This window comes from Homalodisca vitripennis, chromosome 6 (genome assembly GCF_021130785.1).
Source record: "Homalodisca vitripennis isolate AUS2020 chromosome 6, UT_GWSS_2.1, whole genome shotgun sequence".
Classification (NCBI taxonomy): Eukaryota; Metazoa; Arthropoda; class Insecta; order Hemiptera; family Cicadellidae; genus Homalodisca; species Homalodisca vitripennis.
The window spans coordinates 62,034,317-62,059,227 of NC_060212.1; the positions used below are offsets into that span (position 1 = coordinate 62,034,317).

The 24,911-nt window shown below is 34.2% G+C and overlaps 1 protein-coding gene across 1 annotated transcript; it reads left to right on the top strand.

Annotated features, from left to right (window-relative positions):
* Positions 1–275: 275 nt before the first annotated feature.
* On the top strand, positions 276–24,591 carry LOC124364377 (conserved oligomeric Golgi complex subunit 4). The gene is made up of 12 exons (XM_046819784.1): positions 276–569; positions 1,950–2,147; positions 2,236–2,413; positions 4,989–5,185; positions 7,251–7,407; positions 8,119–8,384; positions 9,349–9,596; positions 12,757–12,967; positions 13,752–14,006; positions 16,443–16,628; positions 21,405–21,625; positions 24,479–24,591. The coding sequence occupies exons 1-12, from the start codon at positions 492–494 to the stop codon at positions 24,519–24,521; spliced, it is 2,238 nt and encodes a 745-aa protein (XP_046675740.1). The 5' UTR covers positions 276–491; the 3' UTR covers positions 24,522–24,591.
* The last annotated feature ends 320 nt before the right edge of the window (positions 24,592–24,911 follow it).

Consider the following 24,911-nt stretch of genomic DNA (forward strand, 5'->3'; position numbering starts at 1 on the left):
ATATTCAAGCTATTACATTTCTTAAACACAGTCCATTCATAAAATAAATCAAACAAGTGACGTGGTACTTAAAAGCATTTACCGTAACTTAGTATTTAATTGCTGCAAATGCAAAAGAATAAGGGGTCAATTGAAATTTCCAAGCAATCTCGTAATAGAGAAAACGATACAGCATGAGGAATTACCAACGCCTGCATCTGAAGAGTATAGAAAAAAGATTGGCCACAGTTGAAGTTTATTGCTTATTGGTGTTTGGTTCCAGCTGTTCCAATGGATTGTGGACAGTCCGCCGACGTAAACATTACACGATATGGCTGTACAAGGTGTAGGTTATGTCTGTGATAAGTGATAAATATTTAAATTTGTGGATTTATGGCAGTAATCTGTGTATAATAATATAACGTCAATTACTTTATAGAGATGCAATAATACATTTTGAAAATTATTATATATTAAATTTAATCATTTATTTAAAACTGGAGACAGTGAAAATGGCTACAGCTGAAACTCAAGATCTCTCTACGCCTGAAGATATTAAAAAAGCGTATGATGATTTGACGAAAGAAGAGGTAGGGTTAAAATAAAAATCATTTTCCAAAGCATTTTATTATACCAAACACTACAAACAATTGATTTATCTTTTTTTTTTTTAAAAAAAAAATGTCTTTACGGGTTGTATCAATATTTTCTGTAACCATTTTAAACATTTATGACATTTGGGGGGTAGGGTAAGATAAGCGGACCCGATTTTTTATATCGAAGAATGTAATCATCAATACCTATATTCGCACCTCAAATCCTAGATTATCCATCGATATAAAAGTATCTATAGTCCTCGACAACAATCATGTTTTAAATTAAAATATGAATTAAATATTTACAGTGATGAAACGAATTATTATAACCAAAATTAGGAAAACTGAAGACGACCATATTTGCTCCTCTCAAAGTTACAGTTGTTTCTTTCACACAATGGGTTTTTCGGTACGAGTTCAACAGGTTGAAGCCACGAAAAACATGTCTTATCATCTGTCAAAACAATGTTGTGTAGTTTTCTAAAATTGACTGCCATTTTTAATAATCAAATGTTACTTAAATGTAAAATTGAAATATTACCTTACGTGTGTTATTTGAAAGTGTTTACAGCTGTTGATATAGATTATAGTTAATTATTCAAAATAATTAATCAGTATCGATGGTTATGATTAAGTAATATCGTTTGCCAATTTCAATATAAAAAAACCGGGGGTAGGGTCCAATAAGCGGACCCGGTTTTTTATATCGAAATTGGCAAACGATATTACTTAATCATAACCATCGATATAATCAATCGATACTGATGAATTATTTTTAACAACTTAAATAATCTATATGAACAGCTGTAAACACTTTCAAATAATACAATTAAGGTAATATTTTAAATTTCACGTAACATTGTGTATTAAAATGGCCGTCAATCTTAGGAAGCTTCACGAAATTGCTTTAAAAGACGATAAAATATGTTTTTTATGGCTTCAGGATGTTGGGTTAGTACCTAAGAATCCATTATGTGATATTTGTGGAAAGGTAACAAATGTAACTGTCAGAGGAGCTAACATGGTCGTCTTCAGATGCAAAAAAAGAAGGTAATGGTGGACACAACTTTAGTAAAAACGTTTTCGTTCTGTTTCATTTAGTTAAAGTTATGAGTTTCCCTGATTTTGGTTATGTTCATTTATTATTTGTTATCATTAAATTCACATTTTAATTTAAACATATGATTGTTATTACTTTTATATCGATTGATAGTCTATGATTCGATATGCGAATATTAGGTATCGATGATTATATTCTTCGATATAAAAAACCGGGTCCGCTTATTGGACCGTACCCAAAACCGGGTCTGCTTATCGCACCCTACTCCATTATTTGGGTGGTAACTATTCTAACATAACTTATTCTGTTTGCAGGAGGATTGCAAGAAAGAACTTGACTTACTTCTCTCTCGTCACTGTCAGCTGGATGCTAAAGTACGAGGCATCACCAAAGTATTGCCCAATCTACAGGTCGTTCATTCCGACTCGTTGCAACTTGCTGAAATGCTGACCTTCATATCTACACTGGCCGAGAATGTCAGTGCAAAAGTGCGCCAGTTGGACAATGCAAGGGTGAATAAACCTACTATTCTATTGCAATTTAGATTAGATATAATATACCAGGAAGTAAGTTGAGCCTTAATTTTCTTGTACGGTGCAGAGTCGAGTGTCTGAATGCCAGCAGAGAGTACACGATCTGCTCGACCTACAGTTGTGTTCAGATGGAGTAACAGCAGCACTTGCGAGTGACGATTATGAGAAAGCAGCAGCACATGTTCATCGCTTCCTGACCATGGATCAGAGTCAACTAGAACAGACTGCCGATGATATGCAGCAAGGTTAGATTAATGAAATATGCTATTCTCATAAAGATGATAGGACTAGTTAATTATTCCTTATTAATTTTATGTTTATTTTATTAAGTGACATTTAGTAGTGGATTTACCGAGCAGAGTACTATAAATGGACCCGGTTTTTATCTCGCTTATTACAATCATCGATACTTTATATAATGAATAACAGAACTATCAATGATCGATATCAATGTATCTCAAATACTAAATTAAAGTCACATGTTTCAAATTAATAGAAATAATTTAAAGAATTATGGGTACTTTGGGATTATACCGACCACACCAGTATGAAGAACACAAAAATATAAATTTATAGAAACAAACATGATATAACGAAAAAACAACTCTTTAATTACAAAATTACAAACTTACAAGTATTTCCAGGTATTGTGATCGGTATTGTTGTCGCTATTATCTTTTCTTTCTCGAGAATCCCGATTACGGCAGGCCGTGCGGCATCACATGATTTGCACGGTACATAATTGCCTTTCCATTACAATTCAATTTATATTTCTGATCAGTCCCTCTAGAATTTGATATTTTACTGATAGGTACTATCTCGAGGGATGTTTTTCTTTCGTTGACATCAGCGCGGAGCAGCACCGAAGGCACTCGCATTTTGGGTGGCGGAATGTGATCAAGAATAAAAACAAGTTTTGAGTGTTTTTTCAATAAAAAGTTTAGTTTTAGTTTGGTACTGTTTGTTTTTGTTGAATTTTTGTGTTTGGAGAAATGTAGAGGTAAAACACGGAAGTACAACAAAGCGACGCACCAGCTGAATGGGCAGCGAGACTGCAATCACGTTACTAGACCGCTCGACTTTGACCTCTGTCTTGAGGATGGGGAGGGGTTTGCGATAAGACAATTCCTGTTTTATATTGACGAAATATTGTTCTACGCTAATCTAGTAATCAGTAAAAGCAAAATGTCAAATAACAATTCATGTCTGGGTGTGGTCGGTATAATCCCAAAGTACCGAATTATGTAATACCATAAACATTAATCAAACGATAAATTTAAGACAGGTGACAAGAAAAATGTCATTTAAATAGTTAAGAAAATGTAACAAAAAATAAACATCAGTCTAGAAAGACTCAGCAAATCATCTGTGGTTAAACAGAGGCCACCTATTCAAAGCATGTTCATTAGCATGTTTACTAACCTAATCTTACCTAACGTAATCGTTAGTATTTATTGTGTAACTGCCCACCCGAAGTTGCTAAATCATGTTTATTATCGGTGGCCTCCGTTTAATCAGAAATTACCTTTAAGTGTTATTTTGTTTAGTTTTTCTAAAGTTAGTCTACCTTTTTTTATTTAAAAAAGTTACTTATAGATAAAAATTGTGTTTAGAATATGAAAATGTGTATACAGTGTTGGTACAGATGATTTATTTATTGTTCATATTAATTACTATTGGTTGATTGGATCGATGTGTACAATAATTGCTTATCATACTCTACCTGATTTACCAACAGGCCTGGGACTATGGATGGGTAGAGTACGATAAGCAGACCTGGTTTTTTTATATTGATTAGTAAAATCATCGGTTATTAATATTTGTTTATTGAATACACGTTTATAAATCATGTCAACATATTTATAGCCATAATCACAATCATATTTAAATTAAAATAAATAATATAATTGTAGTGATAATCTTATAAAAAAATAATAAATGAGCTCTAACAATCAAACAAACTATTATAACTGGAAATAGGAAAATCTATAAATAATAATGAAATGATAACAACATAAAAAACATTTATAACAGGGAATACAAATTATGCATAATTATTTGTATGTTTTCTTTTGTGCAGCAATAATTAACTGTTTTCGAGAAGTTGTTGAAGCATCTTCTCTAGAAAACCGTACTTCTCTTCTGCACAAATACTCATGGAGATCATCTGCAAACAAGTCGGCTGATATGCCACTTTTTAAAGTTCGTTTCACGGTCCTCCTTGAGCTTTAGACTGTCTGTTAATTATCTATAAAAGAAAATACGTTTATCATATGAAAAAGTGGTTTTAGTTGGTACAAGTATAATGTTAAACCATCATCAATGTCAACATTAACCTCTAAATAAATAATAAACAATATACAAATATTGAGATAACCCTGTAATGTGGAGTTAATAACATAATGACTAACTTGTATCAACTAAAACCACTTCAATCTTAGAAATTAATGTATAAATATTAATATCATTTACAAATTATTATATGTAATTAATATAACTACAACAAAATAATCACATTTACTTACCTTATTTATTTTCAAGGATAAAGTTGACTGCTTGTGAAACAAAGAAGACACATACGTCACTGTTCTTGCCACAATTTATTTCCAAACACGTTTTTACTTTCAATGAAATTTGAATGATGATGTCGAATTGAATTAAGTTTGAGACTTCGAAAGTGTTAATATAGAAAAGCTATATTTTTATATGTAAAAGAAATTAATATGATTTTTTTTATTTGTGTAAAATAACTAAATTGTATTTAAACTTATGTCCGTCAGTTTCTAAAATAAATTCATTTCTGTTATGTGTTGTTATAAGATTGCGCCACAGTGAGCAATTCTCTGTCACTCCTGCGTACCGCAGCTGGTCAGCTCCAGAACATTATCACCCTGAGGTTCAACGAAGCCGTCACTGCAGACGACCTGGCTTCCGTAGAACGATTCTTTAAACTCTTTCCTTTGCTCAACATGCACGATTATGGCCTGGAGAAATTCTCAGCCTTCTTGTGCTCCAAGGTTTGTGTTCTTTCGCTCCATTATAATTGTAGACATTGGTACAACAGAACAATGGAAAATGTGTTTTGTTCTTATTGTGCCGATGAAGTAAGATAGTTGACAAAATAGACTTGGTTATGGACATTGAAACCTGACTTACTTGGTTAATAGGCAATTAATAGAAGCTGTCTTGAAAAGGACTTTGATCATTGGCTGTTGATTGTAAAAGCACAGTGGGTATCTCAACTTGAAAAGAAATTTACTCTTAAAATTACTAAAATGATCCAAGGTATTGTTAAAGTGCAATAATATTTATACTATTGTTGCCTTCAATATGAGAAACAGCTGACAAACGTTGTTCCTATTTGCTCTGTAATTCAGATCTCAAGTATGTAGGTGCTGTTCTACGTCAGCTCAACTTGGGATTAAATCTAGAAAATCTTGTCGGAAAGGGCAACAAAAAATCATGTTGTTGGCAGACATGTGACTGGCTGTACATTTTCCTTTGTAAATTATGGACCCTATGGGGAGTAACAGAAGTCACTGTCATTATAGACTGTGGTTGTGTTAATTTCCCTCTGTGGTAGAAGTGAAAGACTTTTTACTGAGAACCAGACAGTTTTGGACTCTTGTATATATTGAGTTCAACAGTAAAGTGAATAAAATTATAATGAAAAACACTCCAGACCTATTTAATAATCTCAAATTTTTTAATTTCATAATAATTTGAATTCTAAAACCTGTTGCAATGTCTGTCATTATTATTTTGTATAAAAGAAATCTTTGCTATGGTAGTGTCAGCTGGACTATGCTTTATGGTTTATTATTCTAAACTATCTCGTTTCTTATCTTAATGTTAATGTTTTTGCTTCAATCATTAAATGATTTGATAGTTGATGGACTGCAAATAAATGAAATGAAGGGCTTGGAAATTTTGTTAAAATACCCATGTTTTATGTCAAAAGTAGTGCATTATAAGACATGTTATTTGTATCGCTTTATTATTTTTTTGTGCATTTTTAACATTCCTTACACAATATGATTCCCTTACGAACTGTATAAATAATATACAGATTGGGGAACAGGTAAAAAAATAAAAGCTATGTAAGCAATTAACTGTCTGTAGAAACCAATGCAAGATTTGTATTTAAAGTTTGTTATTGACGATGAAAGGTTTGAAAGAATAACAGGATTTCTGACATTTTCCATTATTATAGGTCGTTGTATGTCAACCTTTTATAACCTGTAACGATGGCAAATGTCCGAAATCCTGTTATCCTTTCAATGTAAAATAACCTTTGTATTCAGAAGAAGTCGCAATTAGCTAATGTTGCTGTTGGTGCTAATAATTCGTATGGTATCTGCGTTGAAAATTTTAATTAATTTATGATTATAAATGATTATATCAAAAATAGTTTTTTTATATAATGTTCATTTATAAATCAAACATGTATTAATCTACGTACAATATTATTATGGATAATGTTTTGCTCCTATAACCTTCCTCCTCTGAACACAAAGTAATGATGTTCCAGATTGGCAATACTCACTCGAGTGTTAAAAGATAGTACTAATAGGATTCAATTTACTATGACAAAAATACTCATTATTAATACAACTAATTATTTTTAGAAGTGGGTTGAAGTTAAAAATATAGCAAGCTTCTTAAAAAAATGTATTTATTTTACAAAACAATTCCAATAAAGTTTTACTGTTTCCCGCTTTATTACTGCAATGTGCATTATTTACTAATTGTATTTACAATAATACATTATTTGAGCAAGGCATATAATATGTAATTGTTTGGGATGCTTTACTAAGTGCTGAAAACAGGATAACCAATTTGATTTTTCACTGTGGCATCAGATCTAAAGCTAAATTGTCATTGAATTAGTTGTAAGTAACTTTGTTAAATAATTATTATTCACTATTTTATGTTGAAACTTTGCCAAACAACTCAAGAAATAGTAAGATTGCAGATCGTAGAATGTAGCTTCTTAGTGTTCCCGATAGCTTAGAAGATTAGATTTATGATTAGTGCATGATCCATCCAGCATCAATTTGTTTAATCTTGGATGGTTTATAGCTGAAAGTGACGGCTCTCAAGAACTTGCAGAACGCCCAGAAGACTACCACCTCAGACAAGAGAGCCAACGTTATCTACGCTGACACCCTGACATTGCTGTTTGAAGAGATCGCAAGGGTGGTCGAGATACATCAACCACTTGTGGAAACCTACTATGGTAATATCACTTCCCGCTCTTATTAAGTGCAAACTCTGTCATTTTTTACGTTAAAACCAAACAAACGAACATGTTTTAATGACTTTTATAAAGAATTCCAAAAGGTATAATTTGGAGTACAAAACACCACTTCTAGCATGTTACTTAAAACTACACGCAGCTTTCTGAAATTGGCGTAACATGACTTTTGCTTGTCAAATTGACAAAATGTAACGGTGGAAAAGTTGATTTTTGTTGTTGTAATTTATAACGTGTGTGTACAATGCCAATGTGAACTCACAAAAAATTGGGTTCTTTGATATTATACCGACCACACCCTTACAGTAAATGCCTTTCGAGATTTTGGTTGATCTACTTACTAGAGTGTAAATCCATGAAACACCATAAACCTAGAAGGATAAATTCTTGTTGTTAGCTGAGCCTATCACTCGAAGGGCTGTCCATACAATATTTTAAAAACGAAGTGGCCTATGGACTTGAAATTTTGCATGAAACTTCATTTCTATTTTGATGATGGTGCATGTCATTCCATGGGATTTGGCTTAGTGTTAGCAGCAATTTTATTTTGGTCTTATGGGTAATCATAGTGACAATGAGAAAATCGCAGAATAAATAAATTTGTAAACTTGAAGTTTTGTATGGAACGTCAACGAAACCTGCCATTCGTACTTCTACCTCATAATTGATTCAAGATTTATTTTTTGTCGGTAGGGTTTGGGAAACTACACAAGGTGGTCTCGCTGCTACAGCAGGAGTGTGACAGGCAGAGTCGACTGGTCTTGACGGAGTTCGGCAAGCAGAGGCTGCTAGAACGGCGAGTAGCACTGATACACGAGCTGGAGCGCAGCACAGCCCAGCCTGCTACCACTGCTACCGGTATTGTGGATCCTCGGGAAGTAGACCAACTGCTGGGAGAAATCACTATCATGCACTCCCGCTACCATCTCTACCTGCGGTTCATCAGGCGACGGGTCACTGTGAGTCTTTACTGTCAGACGGAGCCAGAGTTATTACGTTATAACGTTAGTTATAAGTTGTGTATTATTTTGTACTAAACAATTTCAAAGTAGTGCAATCAATTTACTCCAAACAACTAGTTGCTGCAGATAAACAAAAACCTATTTAAACATGTAGTTAAAAAAACATAAATTCATAATATAACCAATAACCATTAATTTGTACATACAAGTTGATGGGAAATACTGAATGTTATGTATGAACTTTTAAATTAAAAACTCTTTATTTCATAATATTTTTTAAACGTTTTATTATTATTTAGAACTACAGCTCTGTGAAAACACTTGTAAAAAACCGAGTGCAGTGAAATATACAAGAGACTTAAAAAAAGATTGAATTTACTACATTGTAAGGTGAATACAACACACACAAAAATGACAAAATGAACTGTCCCTCAAAGCCACTGCACGAATAAATTACTCTACCCACTGAATATTACAATACTGAAACAGCATACGAATGGAAGCAGGAAATCGGAGACCTTAGCTTATGACTAACAGTTTGTAAAAAAGGAGCAGATTAGGAAGCACCAAAATCACTCTTCTGTGCTGTACAATTATGCAAAATATCTGCTACCTTCCTTATCCTTATACTGACTGCAGTACAACACTAGTATATAAATAGTAATTTACATTATACATTCCATTCCGTTATACATTCCAAATTCTATGTGTGGCTAAACTTGTTCCGATGTTAGAACATCAACTTTAGACTTTCATCGAAGAGCAGCTCAATTCACCAGATGGCTATGTTGTCAAAAGTCACTCACCTGACCACAAAACAGTAAGATGAAATAAACACAGAAAACATTTAAAACATATATTCCTATCATCTTTTAATGGTAACATGAACCGCACTAGGTTAACACTCACTGCGATGGCCACAAGTTGTTTTGCTTACATAAAGGATTTATCCTTTGCACAGAATGACTTGGAAGTAGGTGTGACTGATATGGCGGCACGCACAGAGCACCAGGATAAGCTTGAGAAGATGATCCAGGACAGTGAGCTGTGCAGGAGGATGCAGGAGCTACTGAGCATCTACTTACAGCTGGAGAGATTCTACATGTTCCAGAGTGTCAACAAGGCCGTGGCCATGGACTCTGTGGAGGCTGGTTCCAACGTATCCAGCATGGTTGATGACATCTTCTTTATCGTCAGGAAATGCATTAGGTCATTTACCAATAATTAATAGCACTATGATGTAAATGTTGTCACCTCTTCTTTCTTTGTATGCTATGTGTTAGTTATTTAGAAAGATACTCTGAAGACAGGATAGGCAAGAGCACTTTTACTAAATGTAATCAGTAAAAAATAAGAAGCAATGCAGTGCGTTAATAACAAAGTATTGGTATATTGAATTTTATTGGTCAAATGTAGTCTCACCATCTCTATAATGCATTTTGAGTTTTTGTAATATACAGTATTAACATATTTGTTAGTGTCAATGATCCAGATTAATTTGGGATGAACTCATTCCGGATTATTGAAGTATTTGAATTTTCATAATTTACCATAAAATGCTGGCAGATGTCTTCAACGTAAATACTATTACTGTTGTCTAGTTTTAACAGGTTTTATTATGGTAACCTAATATTATTTGCTGCATTATTGCACTTAGTAATTGACTTATTTTATGAAGAGCATAAAATAAATTATATTTGTTATGGTGATGTTAAAAAAAAAGATCTGAGTACAACATCAAAATGCTACTATAAAATACACAAAACTGTTTAAAATAAACTTTCATAAATTATCAATTTTTAGAGCATATTTTCATCCAGTATAGGGTTTTGTAAATTTAATAAAGTAATGTGTTTTAGTAGATAATCAAAGAGCTGCAGTTGCTGCTAAGCCATAAATTCACTTATTAAAATCAGCTACTTATAGGTCATAAATTACTTTTTATTTCTAAATTAGTGTGAAGATAAGTTTTTATTTATTTTGATTACAATCTATTAAAAATATACCAAAATTTTGTTTACAATTGCCTAATATTGTTTAATATACTTGCTTGACAAAGAATAGCCTATTATAGAAAGTATCGGCATAAAGGAGTAAATAATTTTACTATTAGAAAATATTAAATGAGTTATTTTTATTTTTAACATAAACGCTGTACGCTTTTCAAACTGGGTTCCACTAAAACTGTCAAGTCCAATGTGAAACGTGAGATCTGAAAATATTGGGTGAACCTCAACAAATTGAGAAACACAGAACGGGTGTTGGTCACTCTCCTATTTCTATCTATTTTTGTGATTAATTCCTTTGTTGTTTTGTAAGTTTTTACTATTTACAACAATAGACCACTCTGGTCCCTTTGCATAGATTCACCATTGACCAAGCTTGTTATATCGCACATTTTCTGACATACTCCTATCCTGTATTATTATCTGTCCATCATCTTCTGAAGATCAAACATAAATAATTCTCTCTCTCCCAGGACAAGAAGCTCAGAAATTGCACCTAATCCTAAAAGGACAGTGCGCTACTTCCGGAGTGACAGGATATTCTGGATGCGTAAGGTTAGAGGTGGACCCCGCCTCCTGTCAAGATCCATGAGGAAGAATTTAGTGTATTAAACTCAGTCATTTCTCCTCGGAAGTAGGGGAAGCCAGCTCTGAACCAGTCTCTCCAGTAAAAACGGACAGAGATGGCATACCCTTATGTCTAGGCTAGCAAGAAACTTTTACATTTAGGAAGCCCCACCAACTTAACAGTTATCTCCCACAGTAGACTAGTCCTATCGATCTACCTTTGCACCCCAGAATTTCGCCATTTGCGGTTAGTGATGTGCCACTGCTGGACATCCATAAGGTTGCCCAGATTTAAGTGACACATTGCTTTTAGCTGTTCCCAGTGTAGATTCAACTGGAAGATATAAACCAGCAAGAAGTGAACCCTCGTGGGAAAACATGAATAATTAATTCAAGAAACATTAAAGCATGAATTTTCGTTGAGTTTTGACCTAACTCTCAGTTGATCAAAGTAGTCCAAGGCAAGCAGTGTGTGATTAAAGTACCATAGTGACATTCAGTAGGTGGAATAAAAGAACCATCAGACCTGCAGGATATGTATGGTCAGGTAATCCATCCTCCTTTTGTGCTTGTGTGGGATTTTGTAAAATTGAACCAAGATCAATGTTCTCATCAACAAGGGTCATTCAATCATTTCTTTCCTGTACCTTTACTCTCCTTTATTTCCATTTACTTTGTTAGCAATTAAAAAAAGTGAATATGTGTATCTAAAAACAAGGTAGGAGTACACCAGACTATGTATTGCACTACAGGCTTCACTTAAGTTTCAAAGACATGGGGGCCAAGTCAACGACATCTGACGGAACATCCCATCCATAAGCTTCTTGTCCGAAAAACTGCTTTGACCTACCTACCTCCAAAAAGTACTAAAAGTTATATTAAATGCCAGGAGGATTGCTGTTCCTCTGAATCCCTACTATTGAAGGCAATGGGTGTATCCTTACTGTGTTCTTGGCCAGATGAGGAACATCCATGGAAGAGACATATTTATTATAATTAAATTCCTTCTTGGCTATATACAAATAAAATTTACTTCAAATTTCAATCCCATAGCTCTATTTATTCTCAAGATATCGTTGTCAGTGATAGACTTAGATAACGCTCAGCCAAATGCTATGAAGGAGGCACCCCTCATTGAATTCAGTGCATCCTATGTAGAAGTGATATTCCATGTTAAATTTTCAGTCCATAACTCAAATCATTCTCGAAATACCCTAAGGACAGTTAGGCTAACACACAACCAAATCCTATGGATAGAACTTGAGTACCATCATTGATCTCGATTTTACCTAGATAGATATAAAGCTTATTGCAAAATTTCAAGAAGAAGATATCCTGTGGACAGACAGAGACATAAAGAAGAAAAATTCTGCCAGCCCTCCAAGTGTTAGGTATCGCTAGCGTTCTGCCATTTAGAAAGAGTGAACGTACTCTTCTTGTCCAGTCTCTCTATTGTGATTTGGCTTTATGCATTTTTTATTCAAGATATCTTATTTTTGTAAATCTCCTTTTACTTAACAATGACTAAACAAACTATGAATTTTTAATGTTTCAGAAATTTTTTGGTACTGGCTAGATACACTTGAAAATACATTTTTATTACCGCACTAAAGTCACAATGGTGAGAACAGATTGCAGGAGGAAGGGCCTGTTTGTGGGAATGTATTTTTTTTTTATTATATAGTGTGACCGTCTTGTACCTCATATGATATCTTTAATACAATGTATTTTATCCAGCATTATTCACGCTCTACTTCTGGCAACCATTTTTAAACCAATCATGACTTTTCCACCAGGCGGGCAGCATCTACTGGTAACCTGGATGGGGTTTGCGCAGTGATCAACAATGCCTGTGCCGCGCTCGAGACAGAGGTGTGTCCCGCACTCAAGCAGCAGCTGCGACTTGGTTACCCCAGTGGTTACCTGGATCTGACACAGGCTTACAATGTGATGATACAGGGCCGACTACAGCCCTCGGACTCGGAGCAGGCTCGTAACACTTTCCTCGTGAGTGCCCTCCATCGTAAATTGTTCTTTTATCAATTTCTAGCATTAGTAAGTTATTCTGAGAGTAGTTACAAGCAAGGATTTAATCCAACCTTGAAATTTGCATGTAGAATATCGTCAATATTTAAAATTTTAAAAGGATTCTAAAAAAAGTACTGTGTCATTTTTAAATTACAATTTTAAGAACCACGTTACTTAAACTGATAAGACTACATTGAACAAGAGATTACTTAAAGGAACCCATGGAATTTTCAAATAGGGTTAATTTGATTTTTCATCCTTCATTGAAATAAATTGTACTAGTCTTATTAAATAAAATAAAATTGTTTTCCCTAAATGAATGGTGGAATAGAGTACCTGTAGAAGAATATATAACGAGCAAGATGACAGTTACAGTTAAGACTGCATAACTACCTCGCATCTTGAGCACTTGAGCTTGGATATGCATACAAAAAACTCAGCAAATTTAGATTTTGCATACATCTTATCTGTTTAGGATAATTACAATAAGAATTCTCCAAGACAGTCATGTAAACTTAAATCGGTAGGTAGAACTACAGTTGTAAGGCCTAAGTAGTTTGTCCACCACACTCCTACATTTAATAGTCGTGTGGATTAAAAGGTGCCAGTACATTGGCTAACTTTTTATATTTTCTTTCATTTTGTATTTCCCCATTATCACTATTGTTGTATGTTGAGGGCAATGTTTAAAATACACACTACTGTACCTCTATTTTTACTACTCTTGTCTCTATCCTTATTTTTCACTCAAGAACTTCCACAGGTTTATCTGAATAATGCGGACGTTAGCTGCGAGTACGTGACAACGTTATGTCGAGGATTGTGCCAGGAGATCCCAGTCAACTCGCAGCAGGAACGAGCCAAGCTGGACAGTTGTCTGGCAGGTCTGGGCACAGTGACGGCATCTATGGGTGCCATCGTGGACTACGGACTGCAGCAGTTGCGTGTGTCTGCCATCAAACCGAGGGTGGCCCCATGGGTCGACACCTTCCTCTCACTCAGCCACCATCTCACAGAGGTCAGTGAAAGGTCATATCACATCAACCCTTTAATATCCTGCAAACAAAATAAATACAAGGTACGTCTATAAAATAACCGAACTGAGGCTGAAAACAAATTTTACTTACAAATATTTACAATTTGACGTTATCCTCTTCAATGTATTCCCTCCCCGAGGTCTAAACCGCTTCATGCAAATTTTCCACTGTGCTGCAGATAATATTCTGTAATGCTGTTCATGACTTCTGTCGCTATTTCTTTTACTGCTTCAACAGTCTCAAATCTCATTCCTATCAAAGCTGACTTTAGGGAACAAAAAAGTCACAGGGGGCCAAGTCGGGTGAGTAGGATGAATGATCTAAGACGGGGTTGTTGTTTTGCCAAAAAGACAAAATTTTATAACTGATAAAATTTTGTGAGCAACGTTCTGTGGCTGCGCCAATACTAGTCTAGTTATTGTCTAGCTATACCTTTTATGTAACACTTACAGATAGATTACTCAGACATGAAACGGTTCACGCATGGAGGGGTGAGGAGTTTGAGGAGAAGTGTGGGCCGGGGTGGGTAAGAGGAGCGGGACGGCAGGTGCAGCAGGCAGCTACTAGCACTACTGCAGACATTGGGCTGATGCGCATGTCTAGGCATTGTACTCCCTTAAAATTACACGTCTGCAAGATATTGCTGGTTAACAAAATAAAATATTACTATGAATAAATATTTAATGAATAATAAAAACTTATGAATAAATTATTTCTGTGTTGTATACACTAGACTTTCTACTAAAGCAGTAATCCCAGCCACGCAGTCATTGTCAACGGTGATTTGTTCTTCGAAACTGCCGGAGCAATCGGCATCGCTTCCTTCGCTATCACTGACACTGCCCTCACTTTCATTGCCTTTCCCCAAGCTAATAATAAATCTCTCCGATGCTTTCATGACGTAAATATTCTTCTTCCACTTTTTTCACGTGTTTGCAGTGGGTTTTCCATTCATCTTCAGTACTGGAATCAAACTTTTCTTTAGCTATTTCCACAACACTTTTTGTAGAAAATTTAATATTTTTCTTTTTTATATACTCTTTTACCGTGGCCCATATCAATTCTATTGGGTTGAGGTCGGGATGGTATGGGGGTAACCTTACAACATGATTGCCTGCTTCTTTTAATATATGATCTATTTTAAAACTTTTAAATGATAGCTTGTTAATTTTTATTAAGTTGTACAGTTCAGGTTTTAACATAGCTGAATTGTGAGTAATATTTTTCTCAGTTAACCATTTGATCATATCCTTTTTAAACTTGACGATGTTAATGCTGGTAGGGCACGTTATCAATAACTAAAACACTGTTCTTCTTTAGGTTTGGAACAAGTTTGTCTTCTACCCATTTCTTATAATTTTTAAAATTCATATCTTGGTGATAATCACCTGTCTTCTTTCCAGATTCAAACATTACCAAGGCATTAGGGACGAACCCATCTTCACTACCAGCATGGAGAACAATTACCTGTTTCCCTTTACTTATTGGGTTCTTTAAACCTTTGGTTTCACTTTTTGTCCAAGTCTTGGAGACCGCAGAAGAGCTGTGAAAATAAGTTTCATACATATATACAATTTTATGCCCTGCCTCACGAAACTCTTGAATTTTCCTCAAATAATTTAATCTCATATTCCGAATATCTGACTTTTCTATGAGGAGTTTCCGATTATTTTCTGCCCTCTTCCACTTGAAACCCAGGTCCAAAATAATTTTTCTTAAACTAGATACGCTCCCTTGATATTGTATTCTTTCTTTCATTGCCCTTAAAATACCCTTTAATGTTGGCCTTTCCTCTTCTGTTACGTGAAACTTGTTTATCACTCTTCTTAGTAAGCATTTATTAAAATCATTGAAATCACACTTTTCCTTTTTCCTTGGTCTTTTTTATGGGGAGTGGTGAAATTCTTTGTTTCTCCTGGGAAATGTTCACTTTCTTTTAAAACTCTATACACAGTACTTGATGATTCCCCACAAGCATCTGCCACTTTTAGTCTGAGCTGTTTTCCTGATATTCCGGGGTACTGTTTCTGCATATAATTGTAAACATTGTATATTATTTCGTGTGCTTGACTGTGAATAACAGGTTTTTTTTATAGTTTTAGAAACCGAAGCACCTGCGTTGTCCATTGTAACAACTGATATGTATGTTTTTAGTCACGCTAATAGACACTTCACTCGTGGAGCAGATAGAACTGACAGCGCAACCAAGGACCTTTTCACGTCTAAGTAATCTAAGAGTAACTGAGAACAGATGACTTAAACAGTCCATACTTGTTTATTAGTTTTATATAAATAACCAAAGCTGGTTTGCATCTGACATTTTATGTGGAGGATTTTTATTTGACCTCTTTTAAGGATATTTGTTGTATTTTTGTCACAAAAAGTCAAGGTTTACTAAATGTGCATTTTGACATTAGGAAGAGTTTTCGAGCTACGAAGCCAACGAACCATTTATCCGTAACCTTATCGCCAACCTGGACAGTCTGTTGTCGGAGTTCAAGAAAACGCTGACGCCGGCAAACTGTGACGCTCTAGTAGGCATTCTGGTCTCGGAGGTCACCAGCCAAATGGAGAAAGTAATTTCCAAATCAGAATTTAACAGGGTAAGTTTTTAAACCAAAACTTCATCGTTGCTCCTAAACCAAAGACTTTCAGTAAACCAGAATATTCAACAAGTAACAACATTTATTCAATACAACTTCAATACACAGCACAACGTTACAAAAGATTGCAATCACAAGCACTGCCAACATATGCTCAGCTGTCCAACAATTATCAGCTGCTTATATATCAGAATCATTTTATTGTGGTCCAACAATTACAAAATTGTATTGACAAAGTCAAAAATGATATTAAAAATATCACTAAGTAGGCATACAGAGCCTAAAATAAATACAATCTATATCTATGTTAAAAGTTTAAAATCGTAAGTCACTAAAATTAACATTAAAAATCTCATCTACAGAATAAAATGTTTTTCTCTTGAGCCACTCTGCAACAACATTCTTAAACCTACCAACAGAAATTGATCTAGCACTTAATGGTAACTTACTGAATAGCCTAGCTCCGGTTATTGCATAGTTCTGTTGAGTTTTACTTAACCTAGCATATTGCACATCAATTGTATTTTTAATTCTAGTGTTGTGTTCATGGTTAAAGCTTCTAAGATTGAAAGAGTCGAGATTTTCCTTAACAAAAACTAAACTGTGTAATATATATATATATATATATATATATATATATATATACATGGAAGCGTAAGTATACCCAGTTCTTCAAAAAATGGCCTACAGGACTCATTGTCGCTAATTCCTACTGTGCAGTGTATGGCTTTCTTTTGCCACTTAAACACAGTCTTGACTCCACTAGAGTTGCCCCACAGTAAAACCCCATACAGAAGGTGTACATTAAAGAAAGCGTAATATGAACTAATGACAAGATTAAGACTTGTATACAATTTTAGTTTTTTTAGTAGAAATATTACTCTTGCTAATCTAATACATAAATGGTTTGTATGGATTCCCCAGCTAAGCTTTGAGTCTAAATTCATACCAAGTAGTTTTACAGACTTATTTTCAGAGTTACGTAAACTAAAGACAATTTCCTCGGTCTTGTTATTATTCACAGTTAATTTATTAGCAGAGAATCAGAGATAGGACCTTTCCCTCATATAGCCCATAACGACATCATTTAATTTTGAGTCTCTGTTTGATGATAACAGAGTAGTATCATCAGCATACAAGACAACCTTACCAGGGACAAATTTAGGGAGATCATTAATGAAGACAGTAAACAAGAAGGGGCCCAAGACTGAGCCCTGGGGAACCCCGCTTGCCACCCTCTTAAGTCCTGATCTCTGGTCACCTACTTTGACAAGCTGAAGTCTATTGCTCAAATAAGACATAATCAAAGACAAAGCATTGTTCTCCAGACCATAATATTTCAATTTTTGAATGAGTTCATCATGAGGTACAACGTCAAATGCCTTACTTAAATCCAATAACAGCGGCTGTTTCTTCCTTATTTTCAAAGCTATTCAATACATAAGAGACAATATTTCTACAGCTTTAACAGTTGACAGATTTTTCCTAAACCCATACTGAGATGAAGAAATCAAATTATTGTACTCAAAGTAATATTCCAATTGGTTTTTCACAATAGTCTCTATTAACTTTGATATGACGGGTACTAGGGCAATAGGCCGGTAATTGTTTAAATTCATTTTGTCACCCTTCTTACGTATAGGTACTGTTATTGTTATTTTAAGGCACTGTGGATATATTCCATCAGTAAGCACCCAGTTTATGAGCTGTGTTAAAGGATAGATTATAGCATCTAATATTTCCTTTAATACAAATATCTATCTCGATTCTACCAACATTCGCTCAGCAACAATGTTCAGCTGTTTATGCATCTATCTCGATTCATTCAAGAACAGGGGTTACTGATTACACTTTAAAACACTAAGTTTGAGATGTTATCTTAATAACAACGTACCTACATCAAATTAGCATCTCTTAGCAAAAAGATTTTAGTAATATCACTACAGTAGACCACACTAAAATAGTCCAACGGTGGCTGTGGCGATTCAATCCCCCCTCGACATCCACATCGAACACTCTTGCTTTTTACATGTACTAAAAATTAATGATCATTCTCAAAACTTGTTGCAATAAACAAATATATGTACGTTTGATTACATTCATATGTTTTTCTAACAACCTTTACATATCAAACGGACAGTAGTGATCATAGCCACATCGTAGCGGTAACAGCTGGTAGTCAGCTGCGATATAACAACACGGCCTCAAAGGTCATTGGTAAATTTCGGTGCTTACTGCTCTAGTTGTTCTCATCTTGTAAAAACCGCATTCATTCAAATAATAAAGAAAATCTAGCTGATGGTAAACTGGTTAGTTCTTATTGTTTTTATAAAGTAATTTGAATTTTTTCTCACTATCAATTTTGATATTTTATAATTTAGTTGGTAATACTGTACAAGTATGTTACATGTGTAGAATGAAACACTGAAATGACAGTCATATATACATTCATGTTTGGCCAAGGATGCAAACGGATTGTTAGAAACTTTGTATATAAAAAGGCCTTAGTTGGGAAATAACATTGACAATCAAGACCAGCACAAGCTATTGTGGTGCCCTACCCAAAATTCCCTTTTGCTGCCATCCACCATCTTGATCACTCCTCCTCCACGATTCCCCCTCCACGACCCCTCCTCCACCACACAAAAACACTACAACAAACTCAGAACTTCTTCCATGGTATATTTACGTAATGAGCCATTAATTACTGTTGTAACAGTATATTTTATGTTAGTGTGTTTTATTCCAAATATAAATGTAATAAATCAAACAAAAACTTCTCTTTTGTAGTTCAGTAGAAAGTACTTATTTCCAAAAGTTTATATTCAATTTATCTATGAATTTTAATTAAATTTTTGCTGTGTAATTTTTGTGAAAGATGACAAGTTCACTTTGTGGTTTTCTTTTTGTACCTTTAACTGTTTTGTTTAGTGAGTTTTTTGTTTTTTTTACAGAGACAGGTTTGTAAAGTTTAGCTATATACTTTTTAATGCAAAAAAGATATTTTAGTGCCTTATTCAATTTTTTTGTATTTTTATATATTGTCACTAAGTCATATTTACTATCCGTGTCTTTATCATGCAAACAAAGCCAATCGTCTATTGGTATGTTGGATGTTTCCATGGTGCAACAAACACTAGAAATAAAACCATAAAATACTCCAGGACTGGTGACATATAACAACACTACTATGGTGCAAACACTCATGACAAGAGGACTAAGGAGGTGCTGACATCTAGTAGAAAACACCAGAATTACTTGCACGGCATGCAAATGTCATAGAATTGCTTCTTGCGTAATATATTGCTTAAATCTTACCTATTGTATGTCGATAGGTGTTTAGTTTCAAACTACTAACCTTTTACACATACTTTCCACAATTTTTTGGTTTTTGCCTCTCCCCTCGATGATTCCACCTAGTACCGCCCCTGTTGATAATGAAATTACAAATACTTATTTATAGACCGAAAACATAGTATTTATTTAAATAGGAACACCTGCAGTCATGATTAATTCTTTAATAATTGTCTATGTGTCTTTGAACATTGATGTTTATTAAACCTCAGGCACACGCAACAATTTTCGGCACAACACCACACACACAGGGTGGACTAAGCCCCATTTTATTTTGCTCATTAAGTACAGAATTTTTGAAAACGAGTCACTAATTTGTTAAATATACTTTAATTATTTTATAAGAGCCATGTATATAAATAAATTAATCCAATTTATTTTTTCTAATAGAACACAACACATAATTATTTAATGTTGATGATTATTTTATATTAGAATACCTTATGTTTAATATATAAGCTTAACAAAATTACTGTATAAATTTTTTTTAATTTAGCTGTTCAAAAAATGCAAGATTTTGTAAGCAAAATAATATAAACTATTGTTACAAAAAAAATTGCTTTTTATTTAACAAGCCTAATGCCAAATAATTCTATGAATATAATTATTAACTGTTTTAAAAATGTTGTACATTGTTTATCAGAACTGCAGTAGACGGGGCAGTATAGATTGAGAACTTGATGTCCGTTACTGAGCCACACACTCGCTACAGTACACATTGCTGTGCACCTCACACATTAGTTTTTTGCAGTTGCAGCATGATGTATTGGTCTTTCTGCCCTTTCCATGGAAACAATCTTTACATCTTCTTTTATCTCTGGGGTTCTTTTTGAACGCCACTAAGCCTCCTAACCTTTTTGTTTTACGTGGTGAGGTGTTCCTCAAAGACAACATCTTAATAGAAAGTGTGGTTTTGTTCAATCTAATGCTTGCTGCTTTAGAAATACTCTTCTGATTATAGGAGTTTCATGTGACATGTTTTCCCTATAGATTATCAGTGCATTGATAGCAGCAACTATCAAACTGTTTCCGTAGTCTCTCTTTTTATAATTATCCACATTGCACCAAATCAAATACTTTATTTATTATAAAACATTAAAACTTCACGGCTTTAAATGGAAAATAAACAGAAGCAACAAAAAGCATAAAGTAAAAGAGGGAAATATTCATACAAAATGTGTCTGCTGGACGTAATCGCACATTTGGGGTCGAACGCATCCCAGACAATGAACAAATGCTTCTTTGTGACAACACATTGACATGCTTTACCCAGGTTTCAACTCCTGTTACGATTCAATCCAGTAGTGCATGACCATGACTGTGGTAAGCCTCCAAAAATGTCAAAGCTGCTCCCACTTGTTGTTCTTTATGGTGATCTGTAAGCATTTTTGTGTTTTTGTTGTAAATGTTACTTGATTTCAGCTGGGAGGCCTTGCACTTGACAAGGAGGTGCGCTCACTGGTAAGCTACCTGAACAGTGCAACTTCATGGTCAGTGAGAGACAAGTGCGCTCGACTAACACAGATCACCACCGTACTCAATCTGGAGCGAGTGGCTGAGATCTCTGACTACTGGGGGGTCGAGGCCGGAGCCATGCCTTGGAGGCTAACGGCTAATGAGGTCAAACAGTTCATGGCTCTTAGGTCAGTACTCATTAACCAGATATTATGTTGCACTACATTTTAAATTTATAAGTGCAGTATACTGTATATGTAAAAATAGGTTAACACTTCCTTTCCAATCTGCTTAAACCTGTTGAAACAAGAGTAGCTTGCTAATGGTATTGAAAACAAAAAATGCATGCATGGACTACAAGCATTTTTTAGGTTTGTGACAGAGATTCTTAATAGGAAATAAAGTCTTTTAATATAAAATAAAAGTTCTGTAGGAAAATATTTTTAAAACATTGAAGGTTTCAATTAGTTATAGCAATCTCAGTAAATTACAATCACTGTCGTTTAAGTGGCCTATAGACGGTCAACATTATTGCGCAATATTTCGAAATATTTCGGGTTGAGAAATAATATTGATGGTGTCTAAACAATATTTAAAGGTTGTGAAAGTTTGTGTGATTGACGGAAAGTTTAAAATATATTTATTATACAACCGGGAAAATATTAAGCTGTATGTTGCCCGTATTCCGCAATATCAGTCAGTTTATGGGTTTCACAGTTCAGGTGATGTTCAGTCAGTCAGTTTAGGTCACTTTACACAGTCCTCTCGTCAACACTTCGTGCCGTCATGGGTGACAGAGTCTGGAAAAAATTTATTTTAGATTTTATCGAAGTGTAGCGTAGTCTTCCGTCTCTTTGGGATGTGAAGAGTAGGCATTATAGTAACCGAGCGAAAAAGGGAGGAGCAGTATGAAGTGCTTTTGGCAAAATATCCAGACACTGACAAACAAGTGGTAAATGAAATAAATTCTTTACGTACGAACTTCCGCATATAATTGAAACGTATTCGTGGTGCTAGAGCAGAGTATTGTAAACCTCGCTACAGTATGTTATTTCAAATAAACGCAAATTCTGCATAACCTACTATTTGTTATTACGCAATATAAGTAGTTTTCGATATGGTTATCATAGATATGACACTAGTAGTACCAAAGTTAAAGTTAACCTTCACGAGCACTCATGTGTCTGAGCTTGAATTTGGGTATGATCTCAAGGGATGTTTTTCTTTTTTTCACGAGAAGTGCGGGGTGACCAGAAAAGCTGGACGATCTGGGATGTGATCTGAGGTCGGGAAGGTACCAATCAGAAATGTCTCTTCATTTATGTCTCGTCATTTTGGTCTCGTCATTTTGTTTCATATTTTTTAATGTCTTAGGTCCCTATGACGTAGTACCTAAATTCAAAAACAGATCATGTAAGCCCTCATAAACCTTTTCTATTTATAATACATGCGTATGTATTTACCTACTTATAGAGTCTAATAACAAACAGTAGATAGGGACCAAGTGGTCTCCGGATAATACTAAATTACCACAAATATTTGTATGCCTCATCCAGGTTTCTTGTACTAACAAAATTCTATCACAGTTTAAAATTTTGTTCTGGATTGTTTTTTAATTTGACTCTTAAAATGATAAAAATGTAACAGTTATCAAGTTAGGGAAAATATGATCTGAGAAGTTGTATTGTTTCATATTTTAACCATTTAAGGAACTGTTAGGATTAAAGCAGCTAACTCAATGCCTTAACCCTTTCGGGACTCATTAAAAAGTCTTGTATTTTTTAAACTATATTTTTTATTTTGACAAAATAGGGTAATGCTTGAGTTTTTTATGATTAGGCTTTAAATGTAGAGTAAAACAAGGTATAAAATGTAAAACAATGATTTTTTGTTACACCATTATATTTTTACTTTATAAATATTTTGTTGTTGCTTTTAAAACAATATCCCAAGTTCAATGTATATTTGGCTGCTTAAGCTGTTGGTGCATCAAATCATATGTGTATCTTAACTTATTTCTTTTGTTTTTTAATATTATTTCTACTTCAGTAAACTGTAAAATATAAAATTTATACAAATCGCTATTGTTAGGGATATCTAGCCCTAGATCAGGTGGAGGAGGTAAATTGGTCATTTCATCACAGGATGTTAAATCGTCATCAAGTGTATCACTAATGTCATTAATTTGTAATCCACTTGTACTTGCACCCATCAGAATAATAAATAGTACTAAATGAATAATTCAAAATTGTTTTAACACTATAACCTAGCAACTCAATCCAAGGTGATAAAAGTTACGTATTTTCACGTGAAAATGAGGTCTAAAACTGATTACATTATTTAATTGTACTTTACCCTCATATTTACAATAGATTAAAAACTAAAACAAACATGTATTACGATGAAAACAACAATAAACTTACAAAAAACTCTGCTTGCTTTGACTTGAGAGGCTGGTTCAAAGCTGGCTTCTCCTTCCTAGAGGACATGATGAGATTGGTGTCCTAAACCTTTCCTCATGAATCTCGACAGAAGGCGACCCCTACTCCCAACCTTACCCATCCAGAATATCCTGTCACTTCGGAAGCAGCGCAAAGGCCCTTATAGGACTTGATGCAATTGTCTAAGCTTCTTGTCCTAAGAGAACAAAAAACTTTGATGTCTTAACAAACTTCATTATTGTGAAACTGTATATTATGTTGGATTGGACCTATCAGCGTGAGGCACTTTATAGCACTCAGAGGGTTAAACGAATCTTGTTATCAATTATGTTATTATTTTATTCTGTGTTCGCTAATTTTATCAAACCAAAGTACTTTTAATATAGTAACCAGATGTACCAAAGTATTTAGTTGTCCTAAAATTTGGCCATTACACCAACTTCAAATACATTTCTCAACATTCCAGCTCATTTACAAGATAGGTTAACAAACAACACTACTATCTGCTATGATTTATAAACAAGTAGTTTTTCTATATTTTCACCAAGCAGAATACTTTAAGACAGTAAAATGGTCTCTAAATTGTTGTTATTTTTTCAGGACTGATTTCCGGAGTGAAGATATCAGAAGATTGAAGCTTTAGATTATAGGTTATTGTTCAAATCGTTGAATTTTATAAATTGTTATTTTTTGAATCAATTAAAAGTTGTTTTCATATCTTTTTATTTTTAACCCTGTTACAACAAAGGCTGCCTTAGAGGCTCTGTTTTACTTTTTCAAAAATATAGTAAAATATCAGGATTTTGTTTAAATACTATTCTATATTCTGTTGGTACATTTCAGTATATATAGCCTGAGCTAATTTAGAAGTTAAATATTTGTGTTATAGCTGCTATCATGGTCACTAATATACTGTTAGTGGTAGTAGTAACAAAAATAAAATAAAAGTGCAACACCTTTAGATTGCTGATTTTACTATTTATAAATATTATAATTCTTAGTGATTAAATTTTACTTCCTCTTACTATTACAC

Bases quoted from the DNA above. Each gene is read 5' to 3' on its own strand.
- LOC124364377 (XM_046819784.1), top strand. From the start codon at position 492: ATGGCTACAGCTGAAACTCAAGATCTCTCTACGCCTGAAGATATTAAA. The intron at 570-1,949 runs GTAGGGTTAAAA...TTCTGTTTGCAG, and splicing joins ATGATTTGACGAAAGAAGAG to GAGGATTGCAAGAAAGAACT. The intron at 2,148-2,235 runs GTGAATAAACCT...TGTACGGTGCAG, and splicing joins GCCAGTTGGACAATGCAAGG to AGTCGAGTGTCTGAATGCCA.